Genomic DNA, 14,249 nt, shown 5'->3' on the forward strand with positions numbered 1-14,249 from the left:
TCTCTCTCTCTCTCTCTCTCTCTCTCTCTCTCACACCTCTCTCCTCTCACACCTCTCTCCTCTCTCTCTCTGTGATAGAGAGGTTATAGCCTACTATCTATGTGCTCCTTTGTCCCTAACAGACCACAGTGTGTGAGGCTCTATTGTTTGAGTTAAGCCATGTAGTTCTGGGTTATGGTAAACACTGACATGGCGCCCGTCGCACAGTGTGTCTGTCGGTCCCAGTGTCAGAGTGCCCTAGTGTGCCATGGGAGGCTGTGATGTGTTGTTGTGTTCCAGCCACTGTTTGGGCCCCTGTGTTACTACTGTCACAACAGTTGCAAGATCTTTCAGCACACAAGTGGCTCGTGTACATTAGGAAACGCAATGAAAAACAGGTAGTCCATCCAGGTAGTCCATCCTTGTTTCAGTCTGTTTTTATTTAATTTGGTGCCTAATGAACACAACCCAGGTGTCTGATGGTGATGAGTTATTAAAGCAGTGGGAGGCTGGCCGCCTGACACCTCCCCATGTCAGGCTGAAGGGTTTGGGAGAGAAGGAGGAGGGAGATAGGGTCTGGTGGGAGATGCTTTGGTGTGTGTGTTTGGGGGGTGTTGGCTCTGCGTTGAGGTGATGCAGGTCAGGTCTGGTTGGGGTCTTGGTTGGGGTAGGAGATATAATGGGGGGACTGGTAGTGGCAGTTGAGGGCTGAAAGGATGAGGTCACTATGCTGGGTCTGGGCGTCTGAGGGGATTGGGAGGTGGTGGTTATTCCATGGAGGTCAGGGCCACATTCATTAGGGCCCACAACGGAAATTAACAATTTTTATTGGACAAGGTAACGCATGGTATTGGTCCAGGTAACTCCTCCCTGTTTCTATCCATTTTCTTACGTTCAGTGCTTAATGAATACAACCCCTGGTATGATGGAGACTCTCCTGTTGCATGCTGGGACTGGAACCCAACCCTGGTGTGATGGAGGCTCTCCTGTTGCATGCTGGGACTGGAACCCCAACCCTGGTGTGATGGAGGCTCTCCTGTTGCATGCTGGGATTGGAACCACAACCCTGGTGTGATGGAGGCTCCCCTGTTGCATGCTGGGACTGGAACCCCAACCCTGGTGTGATGGAGGCTCTCCTGTTGCATGCTGGGACTTGAACCCCAGCCCTGGTGTGATGGAGGCTCCCCTGTTGCATGCTGGGACTGGAACCCCAACCCTGAAGCTCTTACCGTCTGTGTGTACTCCAACGATGAGGTAATCTCCCATGGCCTTGGCCTGCCGCAGCTGGTTGGAGTGACCATAATGGACCATGTCATAGCTAGAGGAAGGATAACAAAGCCACAGTTAATACTAGGGAGCATTCATAGGGTCAGTTTCCAAGACGCAGATTAAGCCTATTCCTGGACTGAGAATGTTTTGTAAAATAGGAGTAGGCTTAATCTGGTTCTGGGAAACCTGTCCATAATGTACATCTAGTACCACCAAACTAACAGTCAGAGAAACAGAGTCACTACATCCACAGTAGCCATGGAGACGAGCACTGAGCACTCCATCTGTAGCTGATTAGATTATTGCCCAGATTGGTACAGAGTAATCTATCACGGTGATGACTAACAGGTGGACATTAGCATTAGCCTGCTATCACTCAAACTGCTGACATGACAGGCCCTGCTGTGGTTTGGTGTCTGTTCCGGCTCCTCACTCAGTGGTGGTTGAGGTACAGGTACAGTGAGAATTAGCACAGCAAGTGGTAATGCTATACTGTCGGCCCCCTGATGTATGGATTCATAAAGCCTTTATAACAGCTACATAAGACATGATACCATCTGTCATAGTCAGTCATAAACATTATGAACCATGGTATTAGATACAATGAAGCTTGTCATAATGGGTACTATAGATGACAGAACGTTGTTGTCCTGTGTAGAGGTCGACCAATTAGGATTTTTCAACGCTGATACAGATACCGATTATTGGAGGACCAAAAAAAGCCGATATCGATTAATTGTCAAATTTTTTATATATATATATATATATATATATTTGTAACAATGACAATTAACAATGAACACTTTCATTTTAACTTAATATAATACATAAATAAAATTGTCATGCCCTGGCTATAGAGAGACTTTTTATTCTCTATTTTGGTTAGGCCAGGGTGTGACTAGGGTGGGCAGTCTATGTTCTTTTTTCTATGTTGTGTTTCTATGTGTTTGACCTGGTGTGGTTCCCAATCAGAGGCAGCTGTCTATCGTTGTCTCTGATTGGGAGCCATACTTAGGTAGCCTGTTCCAACCAATGTTTGTTGGTAGTTGTTTTTTGTTTCGTATCTGTACCAGACAAAACTGAAGTTTTAGGTTGTAGTTATTATAGGAATTAATTTCTCTCTATACTATTTGTATTTCATATACCTTTGACTATTGGATGTTCTTATAGGCACTTTAGTATTGCCAGCCTAATCTCGGGAGTTGATAGGCTTGAAGTCATAAACAGCGCTGTGCTTCAAGCATTACTAAGAGCTGCTGGCAAATGCAGGAAAGTGCTGTTTGAATGAATGCTTACGAGCCTGCTTCTGCCTACCACGGCTCAGTCAGACTGCTCTATCAAATATCAAATCATAGACTTAATTAGAATATAATGAACACAGAAATACGAGCCTTAGGTCATTAATATGGTCAAATCTGGGAACTATCATTTCAAAAACAAAACGTTTATTCTTTCAGTGAAATACAGAACCGTTCCGTATTTTATCGAACAGGTGGCATCCCTAAGTCTAAATATTGCTGTTACATTGCACAACCTTCAATGTTATAACATATATATGTAAAATTCTGGCAAATTAGTTCACAGTTCTCAACGAGCCAGGCGGCTCAAACTGTTGCAAATACTCTGACTCTGCTTGCACTGAACGCAAGAGAAGTAACACAATATTCCTAGTTAATATTGCCTGCTAACATGAATTTCTTTTAACTAAATATGCAGGTTTAAAAAATATACGTCTGTGTATTGATTTTAAGAAAGGCATTGATGTTTATGGTTAGGTACATTTGTGCAACAATTGTGCTTTCTTCGGCAATGCGCCTTTGTTAAATCCTCACCCGTTTGGCGAAGTTGAAGTAGGCTGTGATTCGATGATAAATTAACAGGCACCGCATTGATTATATGCAACGCAGGACAAGCTAGTTAACCTAGTAATATCATCAACCATGTGTAGTTAACTAGTGATTATGTGAAGATTGATTGTTTTTTATAAGATAAGTTTAATACTAGCTAGCAACTTACCTTGGTTCCTTGCAGCCACAAGGTCCTTTTGACGCTGCACTCGCATAACAGGTGGTCAGTTTGCCACGCTGTTTCCTCGTGGATTGCAATGTAATCGGCCATAATCGGTGTCCAAAAAGGCTGATTACCGATTGTTATGAAAACTTGAAATCGGCCCTAATTAATCGGTCGACCTCTAGTCCTGTGACCTCTTTTGTATTTATTCCTTTCCCCATTCCATTCCCTACCCCCGCTAGGGGTATTCAAATCTTACTCTACGAGGTCTGGAGCCTGCTGGTTCTGTTCTACCTGATCATTATTCCACCCACCTGGTGTCCCAGGTCTAAATCAGTCTCTGGTTAGAGGGGGAAAATGGGAAAAAGCAGTGGAACTGGCATCCAAGTTGAGTTGATTTTGAGGGCTATAACTTTCATTATGTGGCAAATGACATCATAGTCACCTCAGTAGCAGGTTATAGCGGAACTGGAATGGCACATTTGTAGTCATGTAACCTGTGTTATAGAGGCACTTGACATAAAGGCACATTGCCTACAGTAAAGTATTAGAGAGAAAGTTGAAACCTGGAGAATTCTTTTCGCCAGTGTATTGTCTCAATAAAATGTGTGTTAATGGTACATCAACTGTAGTAATTTGACTGGTCATAAAAGTGGATCAAATCAGTCATAAACCATTTACAACTACTGTACATGACCTGATTGCTATCGCTGCTATAAAACGTCATCAAAATAGAGCTGTCACGCGTTAGAGATGTCCAGCCCAGAGCAGTAAGAGAATCTCATGCTGCTAAGTAGCCTGCCTGTCTAAGGGGCAGTGATGACACAGTGAACCCCTGAACCATGGTGTGACGTGGTCGTATCACTATACACTGCAGACTGCTCGTGTTCCTACTTCCTAGTGCCCTTAAGTGAACTTTCAAGATGGACCACTTCATGTTATCACTTTGTTATCAGCTTTCTTTCCCACGTGGCTGTTCTAAAAAGCAATTTTTATTGTCTATGTATTTAACCTTTATTTAACTAGGCAAGTCAGTTATCAACGGTATTGAATGTTAAATGAACACGTTGTATGGCGCGACCAAAAGGACATTGTTTTGTGTGTGATGACTGAACAGCATAAGCCGTCCCTGACGGTTTCAGACGTTTTGTTCACACTGTCTGTTAGAGCTGTGGAATGGAATCCACATGTTGATTCTAAATAGGGGCTTAATGTGACTACTGAGTGTGGCTGGTCGGGCCAGAAGTGAAGTGTGTGTGTGTGTGTGTGTGTGTGTGTGTGTGCGTGCGTGCGTGCGTGCGTGTGTGTGTAAGGAGACAGACAAAGGACTAATGGTTACATAAGAGACTATGCTTGTGAGAGAGGCCCTGCAGTCCTAGGCTTGATGTCCATGTCTATCTGCCAGCCTGCCTGCCTGCCTGTCTATCTGCCTGTCTATCTGCCTGTCTGCTTGCCTGCCCTTGGACAGTGTAACCCAGGAACGCTAGGTGGCTTGAAAGGTGGCCTGGCCTGGGGTGATGCTGTTCCTGTTGTTTTCTTTAGCAGGGTAGGAATCACCAGAGGATCACAGGCCGTGATGAAATATTAAGTAGCGTGGCAAGGTCAGCTAGCAGACAGACACCCACATAGCACAAGAGCTGTTTGACAATAACACCAGCTAGGTCCTAGTAGGGAATGGTAGAGTGGTACAATAACACCAGCTAGGTCCCAGTAGAGAATGGTAGAGTGGTACAATAACACCAGCTAGGTCCTAGTAGAGAATGGTAGAGTGGTACAATAACACCAGCTAGGTCCTAGTAGAGAATGGTAGAGTGGTACAATAACACCAGCTAGGTCCTAGTAGAGAATGGTAGAGTGGTACAATAACACCAGCTAGGTCCTAGTAGAGAATGGTAGAGTGGTACAATAACACCAGCTAGGTCCTAGTAGAGAATGGTAGAGTGGTACAATAACACCAGCTAGGTCCTAGTAGAGAATGGTAGAGTGGTACAATAACACCAGCTAGGTCCTAGTAGAGAATGGTAGAGTGGTACAATAACACCAGCTAGGTCCTAGTAGAGAATGGTAGAGTGGTACAATAACACCAGCTAGGTCCTAGTAGAGAATGGTAGAGTGGTACAATAACACCAGCTAGGTCCTAGTAGAGAATGGTAGAGTGGTACAATAACACCAGCTAGGTCCCAGTAGAGAATGGTAGAGTGGTACAATAACACCAGCTAGGTCCCAGTAGAGAATGGTAGAGTGGTACAATAACACCAGCTAGGTCCTAGTAGAGAATGGTAGAGTGGTACAATAACACCAGCTAGGTCCTAGTAGAGAATGGTAGAGTGGTACAATAACACCAGCTAGGTCCTAGTAGAGAATGGTAGAGTGGTACAATAACACCAGCTAGGTCCCAGTAGAGAATGGTAGAGTGGTACAATAACACCAGCTAGGTCCTAGTAGAGAATGGTAGAGTGGTACAATAACACCAGCTAGGTCCCAGTAGAGAATGGTAGAGTGGTACAATAACACCAGCTAGGTCCTAGTAGAGAATGGTATAATGGTACAATAACACCAGCTAGGTCCTAGTAGAGAATGGTAGAGTGGTACAATAACACCAGCTAGGTCCTAGTAGAGAATGGTAGAGTGGTACAATAACACCAGCTAGGTCCTAGTAGCGAATGGTAGAGTGGTACAATAACACCAGCTAGGTCCCAGTAGAGAATGGTAGAGTGGTACAATAACACCAGCTAGGTCCTAGTAGAGAATGGTAGAGTGGTACAATAACACCAGCTAGGTCCCAGTAGAGAATGGTATAATGGTACAATAACACCAGCTAGGTCCTAGTAGAGAATGGTAGAGTGGTACAATAACACCAGCTAGGTCCTAGTAGAGAATGGTAGAGTGGTACAATAACACCAGCTAGGTCCTAGTAGAGAATGGTAGAGTGGTACAATAACACCAGCTAGGTCCCAGTAGAGAATGGTAGAGTGGTACAATAACACCAGCTAGGTCCTAGTAGAGAATGGTAGAGTGGTACAATAACACCAGCTAGGTCCTAGTAGAGAATGGTAGAGTGGTACAATAACACCAGCTAGGTCCTAGTAGAGAACGGTAGAGACAGGCTAGCAACCCTCCAGCAAGACAGCACAAACATTTGTTCTCGTTTTTCTTGTTGGTCAAATCTTTGTTTGATGCCTGCGTCTAATGGTCTCTTGTATTTACCACAAATACTTCATATGATATCACTCATAAAGATCATCTATGCTGTTATTAAAATGTGCTTGTATATACTATCTATACATGATATACCACGTACCATAGATACATGACACAGGCCTATAAAGGCTTCTTGTGCTATCTCTCTCATAAAGATAATCCATGGTGTCATTACATCTGTTGGGATTATTAGTACTGGGGATTTACTGACAGACATCACCTCAGAATGACTCCTCACCTGACTGAGATTATTACTACTGGGGATTTACTGACAGACATCACCTCAGAATGACTCTTCCCCTGACTGAGATTATTACTACAGGGGATTTACTGACAGACATCATCTCAGAATGACTCTTCCTCTGACGGAGATTATTACTACTGGAGATTTACTGACAGACATCACCTCAGAATGACTCTTCCCCTGACTGAGATTATTACTACTGGGGATTTACTGACAGACATCATCTCAGAATGACTCTTCCTCTGACGGAGATTATTACTACTGGGGATTTACTGACAGACATCACCTCAGAATGACTCCTCCCTGGCTGAGATTATTACTACTGGGGATTTACTGACAGACATCACCTCAGAATGACTCTTCCTCTGACTGAGATTATTACTACTGGGGATTTACTGACAGACATCACCTCAGAATGACTCTTCCTCTGACGGAGATTATTACTACTGGGGATTTACTGACAGACATCATCTCAGAATGACTCTTCCCCTGACTGAGATTATTACTACTGGGGATTTACTGACAGACATTACCTCAGAATGACTCCTCCCCTGACTGAGACTGTAAACTGAATGTTTATAGGCTGTGTTCTGGGTCGTCTTCATTAGGGCACACACGTTTTCAAACATTTTGCAACGGTAAATGAAAATGTGCATCCAGGTAGTCCCTTCCTGTTTCAGTATGTTTCTTTCCTTCTGATTGTTGCCTAATGAACACAACACAGCCTGGCAGCAGCTATGTGAAAGCCTGAGTGAGGAGTGTCAGTGGACTTTAGAGCTCAGTTGACGATGTTGCTAATTTGGACCCTGGCTACCTTCTGTCACTGGAAACCAATTAAGAACAGACTGTCTCAAACTTCAACCCTAAAGGCAGGACAGTGTCTGGATTAGGGTTGCAAAATAAATTCCCTGGTTTTCCAGAAATCCTGTTTGAATTCCGGATTTCCTGCTTATTCCCTCCTGATTCCGTGAATCCTCCAACAGGGATTTTGGGAAAAGCAGAGAATTTATTGAAAGTTCACAGAATTTTGCAAAACTACAATAGCTAGTCCGGATAGATAGTCAAACAGATAAGGTCTCACTGACACTAACAAGTGACACTCCAACAATTTATAGTTTAGCAGATTTAAGGCTAGATTCAATCAGATCAAGCGTTAATTAGTTAACCGCATAGCTGATGTTTTGGCGGTGTCGGAGGTGTAACTGCATTAGAGCGTGTGGTCATTGTCACAAAGCCACACCCCTCCCACTCGCGTTAGAAGTTCAGAATGAGTACGTGTAGGCTATTTCGGAAAAATTACACTCAAATTGAAAATCACAAAACAAAATGATGAGGATTTCTATCAGCCTAATAGAGGGGCAGATTACAGCTCACATTCCAGTGCTCAAACTTCTAAACAAGTTGGGATTTCTCTTAATGCGACTCTATGCAGTCAATGGCAATGTCCGCTTTAGGTATAATGCCACTTGTGGATTTGACAGCTCTCACTTCCAACACTGCCAAAACAAGCGCCATGTGAGTCTTGGCTAACGCAGATCTGACAGAATCTAGCCTAAAGTCTCACTGACAGACAAAAAATATATATTTCCTTTCCTGAGTCAATCTGCCCAGTGCCGCTCCTAGGGCCTGCTACAGCTGATGCTGATGGTGCTAGACGTCAACAAGAATATGGTGATGCTGCTGCAATGTATGGCCAACAATGTACTGTATTTAGTGAGGACAGACGAGTGAGTCCGCAGGGCATGAACTTTCATGGACATGGCAGGTGTGGGCCGAGGGGTTAGAAGGGTTAGTGAAATGAGCTCTGTTGACACAGGCTGGCTTTGGGAACTCACCCCACCGATTAATATTCTGGCATCCGAAACATTCTGCAACATTCCATCTAACCACGGCTAGGTGGCTGCACCAAAATGACTGGAATTCTCCCAGAGGAAGCCGCCGTAATGCAGATCTTCACGCGCATCAATTCAAAGCGTGTTTGTGTCCTACGTTCGCGACGTGGGTCAGGTGCATGTCCTATAGCTGCTGACTCTGCCCCAGGGGGAGGTTGTGTGTGACGGTGTTTCTCATGGCAGAAACACTCAACAATGTCACTGTTTAGTTTCCACACACTACCACTCCGTTTTGAAACAAACTCTGACCACGGAACAATGGCAGGCCTGTTAGTGTTTCCGCTGCCCGTACGCTCGGCTGCTTCATAAGCAGGTTACAACACTGAGGAAGAGGGGACTGTGGTCTATACGCCTACAGCACAACACAGTGGGTGTCAGGGAGGTGGAGTGAGTTATAGTGCAGGCCTATGGGGTGCTGTTTGTAACATGCTGTATTTTGTGAAAACTATGAATTCCGTGCAACAAAATACAAACATGCAAAGAAATATAGCATGCAACAAACGCCCTTGTTCCTGGAGAGAGGGACAGATGTTGAAGACTTCAGAGTGCTGACACTGTACTCTGAAGTGTTGGAAGGAATGTGGACTGTTGACACTGGGTATTATCTCAGAGGTCCCTCTTCCTGTCTTGAATTACCGGACTTTTGGTGGTATTTAGGTGGTATTCCGTGCACTGTGTACAGGAATCTACAGGTAATTCTAGATCAAATATCCGAAATCCACAGCAAAACAAGTAGAGTCAAGTTGTACACTTGTACAATAGTGTTCAACTGCAACCCTCCATTTGGGGCGTTCCTGCATGTGTGTGTTCCTCCTCAAGCATCCCACTGGTTCCTTCATGAACATCCCCCCATCGAGCATCCCATTCATTCCTGCATGAACGCCCCTTTTCGAGCACCCTATTGGTTCCTGCATGAACGCCGGGAGGCTAGGGCAACACTGTGTGCTAGAGCAACACTGTGTGCTAGTTAAATAACTAGTTAGCAACACTGTGTGCTAGCTTGCTAGTTAGCTAGCACATGGTGTCGACCCCGCCTGCTGTGTACCGGAGAAAAAAACGTGCTCGGCAGGCGGGGGCGAAGGACACTATCTACCGGTCGCCCAAGCCTCCCCACTAGCACAGCAGATTGGAAACTAGGGCAACACCATGTACTAGCTAGCTTGATATTCTGAACAAAAATATAAACGCAACATGTAGTGTTGGTCCCATGTTTCATGAGCTAAAATAAAAGATCCCAGATTTTTTGTGCACAAATTTGTTTACATCCCTGTTAGTGAACATTTCTCCTTTACCAAGATAATCTACCCACCTGACAGGTGTGGCATATCAAGAAGCTTATCAAACAGCATGATCATTACACAGGTGCACCTTATGCTGGGGACAATAAAAGGCCACTCTAAAATGCCCAGCTTTGTCACATAACACAATGCCACAGATGTCTCAAGTTTGAGGGAGCGTGCAATTGGCATGCTGACTGCAGGAATGTCCACCAGAGTTGTTGCCAGAGAAATGTATGTTAATTTCTCTACCATAAGCCGCCTCCAATGAGGTTTTAGAGAATTTGGAAGTATGTCCAAACGTCCTCACCGCCACAGACCACGTGTAACCACGCCAGCCCAAGAACTCCACATCCGGCTTCTTCACCTGCGGGATCATCTGAGAGCAGCCACCCAGACAGCTGATGAAACTGAGGAGTATTTATGTCTGTAATAAAGCCCTTTTGTGGTGAAAAACTCATTCTGATTGTGTAACAGAGTCCTCCTGCTGTGTAAGGGAGTCCTCCTTAGAACTAGCTGGCTAAGCTAGCACACGGTGTACTTCTCTCCCACCTGCTGAACACCTGCCCTCGCCGTCGTTACCTGAACTGCGGGAAAACAGTGCCTGTCAGGCAAGCGGTGAAGGACATTGTCTACCGGTGTAGCTACCGTTGTCACCCCACCCCTTCTTCTGTAGCGTTTATCAGTTGCTGGCATCCAAAGTTATTGTGCATTAACGCCACCAACGGTACTGGAGCACCCCTACCTCCTGCCTCTCCCTAACTTAAACATTTACCTATATAAGTATATAGAGGGGTTCCTGCCAATGCAGGAACACCCCGAATTGCCGGGCACAATTGCACCCTTCTCCACTTGTATGCACACTATGCGTGAATGCAGTTTGCCTAGGCTACGGTCGCCGTGCATAGCCTACCCTATCGCTCGAATAACATGCAAAGTGAATACCCTGGTGGCATGTTGCCATTACGGAGAGTAAGACTGGAAGGTAAACATACCTGGCATGTGATGCGGCAGCCTATTGAAACACCTTTCTGTTTTGACAGGCGGGATACCGACGGAATGGAACAAGCACGCGCTGCTGTTTATGGCAGTATTTCTAGGAAGTGCATTGGCTATGGACAGTTCACTGGACATCAGATACATGGTGAAATGATGCTACGTTTTCCCCACATTCAAATATACCATCTTTGAAATATACTATATTTGTGTAAGTATCATAGAGGTGGGCATGCCTCATTTAATTGTATGCATGCTCAGGGCCACAATGTAGCAACACAGGCCTTTTATCTAGCTGTCACTGTAATGTTATTCTGTATCACTCACCACCCGTCACACCACACCCGGATGGTTCGTCTTCTCTTCTCCGGACTGCAAGCTGTAGCGCCGAGGTTCGTCCCTGCATCTTTCCCTGTTGTGTTCATTGGGTGATGTCCGTTCTTGATCATTTTGTGCACGAAAAGACTACGATGATATTATATATGATATTTCAACGTAGCCTATATCCTGGACAAGCAACCCCTAGTAATAGCACAAACGAAGACACAAATATACCTGCACCGTTCGATTTTATGTATAGGCTTTATCTAGTGTATGTCCCTTTGTATGATAGCCGGTTTCTGCATAGAAGTGACGCCTGAACAGCAGAACCGTGGGACAACGCCTCCTATCCCGGGGAAGTGGCGTCACATGGCATTGGATCGTACGATGACTGCTAAAGGATAGCCGACATATTGTTACATAATAGAGGCATGCTCCACTGTCATGTGATTAGATCTGGATTCACACGTAAGGCTAACCATGTGTACACACATTAAGAATATAGTTACAGTGTGAAACTAAAATGAAATAGAAGAGGACATCTGGTCCCTGTTCTTCACATTCATTCTTTAACATATAGGCTACAATAGGCTACATCCATAATCCATCAAATAGCAGGTCCCAGAGCCTGCAAGTCACAGATGTAGAATAGATGTAGAACAGATGTAGAATAGAAAAATCACGTATAGAATATAATATACACGTATAGAATATAATAAACACTTATAAAATAGAACAGAATATACATGAATAGAATAGAATATACACCTATAGAATAGAAAATACACATATTCCTGTAGAATAGAATATAATATACACATATAGAATAGAAAATACACATATACCCGTAGAAATACTATAGAATATAAACATATATAATAGAATATAAACATATGGAATAAAAAAGAATATACACATATAGAATAGAATGTACACATATAGAATAAAATTGAATATACATGTATAGAGTAGAAAATACACACATAGAATAGAATATATACATATAGAATAGAATAGAATATACACTTATAGAATAAAATATAATATACACATACAGAATAGAATATACAAGTACAGAATAGAACATACACATATACCTGTAGAATATAATATAATATACACCTATAGAATATACATATATGGAATAGAATATACACATATAGAATAGACTAGAATCTACACATATACCTGTAGAATATAATAAAATATATAAGTAAATAATAAAATAGAATATACATGTATAGAATAGAATATACATGTATAGAATAGAATATACACGTATAGAATAGATAGAATATACACATATAGAATAGAATATACACATACAGAATAGAATATATACGTATAGAATAGAATATACACATATAGAATATAATATATACATATAGAATAGAATATGCACATCTAGAATAAAACAGAATATACATATATAGCTGTAAAATAGAATATACACATATAGAATAAACATATAGAATAGAATATACATATGTAGATATGACTAGAATCTACACATATACCTGTAGAATAGAAGAAAATATATAAGTAAATCATAAAAAGAATATACACGTATAGAATAGAATATACACATATAGCATATACACGTATAGAAAAGAATATACACATGTAGAATAGTATATACACATATAGAGTAAAATAGAATATACACATATATCTGTAAAATAGAATATACACATATAGAATAGAATATACATATATAGAATAAAATAGAATATACACATGTGGAGTGAAGTAGAATATACACATATAGAATAGAATATACAAGTATAGAATAGAATATACACATATAGAATAGAATATACAAATATAGAATAGAGTATACACACACAGAATAGAATATACACGTATAGAATGGAATATACACATATAGAATATACAGTTGAAGTCGGAAGTTTACATACACTTAGGTTGGAGTCATTAAAACTCGTTTTTCAACCACTCCACACATTTCTTGTTGACAAACTATAGTTTTGGCAAGTCGGTTAGGACATCGACTTTGTGCATGACACAAGTAATTTTTTACAGACAGATTGTTTCACTAATAATTCACTGTGTCACAATTCCAGTGGGTCAGAAGTTTACATTGACTAAGTTGACTGTGCCTTTAAACAGCTTGGAAAATTTCAGAAAATGATGTCATGGCTTTAAGAAGCTTCTGATAGGCTAATTGACATAATTTGAGTCAATTGGTGGTGTACCTGTGGATGGATTTCAAGGCCAACCTTCAAACTCAGTGCCTCTTTGCTTGACATCATGGGAAAATCAAAAGAAAACAGCCAAGACCTCAGAAAAAAATTGTGGACCTCCACAAGTCAAACGCCTGAAGGTACCACGTTCATTTGTACAAACAATAGTACGCAAGTATAAACACCATGGGACCACGCAGCCATCATACCGCTCAGGAAGAGGACGTGTTCTGTCTCCTAGAGATGAACGTACTTTGGTGCGAAAAGTGCAAATCAATCCCAGAACAACAGCAAAGGACCTTGTGAAGATGCTGGAGGAAACAGGTGAAAAAGTATCTATGTCCACAGTAAAACGAGTTCTATATCGACATAACCTGAAAGGCCGCTCAGCAAGGAAGAAGCCACTGCTCCAAAACCGCCATAAAAAAAGCAAGACTACGGTTTGCAACTGCACATGGGGACAAAAATTGTACTTTTTGGAGAAATGTCCTCTGGTCTGATGAAACAAAAATAGAACTGTTTGGCCATAATGACCATCGTTATGTTGAAGGAAAAAGGGGGATGCTTGCAAGCCAAAGAACACCATCCCAACCGTGAAGCACAGGGGTGGCAGCATCATGTTGTGGGGTTGATTTGCTGCAGGAGGGACTGGTGCACTTCACAAAATAGATGGCATCATGAGGTAGGAAATTATGTGGATATATTAAAGGAACATCTCAAGACATCAGTCAGGAAGTTAAAGCTAGGTCGCAAATGGGTCTTCCAAATGGACAATGACCCCAAGCATACTTCCAAAGTTGTGGCAAAATGGCTTAAGGACAACAAAGTCAAGGTATTGGAGTGGCCATCACAAAGC

General features: G+C 42.5%; 1 protein-coding gene across 2 annotated transcripts in view; it reads right to left on the reverse strand.

Moving 5' to 3' along the window:
- The window catches only part of LOC129833752 (ethanolamine-phosphate cytidylyltransferase-like), a 31,286-nt gene extending 19,716 nt beyond the window's left edge, over positions 1 to 11,570 (reverse strand). Inside the window, exons 1-2 of one of the 2 annotated variants that reach the window (XM_055898546.1) lie at positions 11,196 to 11,570; positions 1,209 to 1,297 (exon numbers count right to left, since the gene is read on the reverse strand). In XM_055898546.1, coding sequence (XP_055754521.1) covers positions 1,209 to 1,297; positions 11,196 to 11,317 — 211 coding nt within the window. In that variant the 5' untranslated portion in view covers positions 11,318 to 11,570. The remainder of the gene's footprint in view (positions 1 to 1,208; positions 1,298 to 11,195) is intronic. The other variant, XM_055898548.1, reaches the window with a different exon arrangement.
- Between the last annotated feature and the right edge of the window lie 2,679 nt (positions 11,571 to 14,249).

Source organism: Salvelinus fontinalis, chromosome 34 (assembly GCF_029448725.1).
Source record: "Salvelinus fontinalis isolate EN_2023a chromosome 34, ASM2944872v1, whole genome shotgun sequence".
Taxonomy (NCBI): domain Eukaryota; kingdom Metazoa; phylum Chordata; class Actinopteri; order Salmoniformes; family Salmonidae; genus Salvelinus; species Salvelinus fontinalis.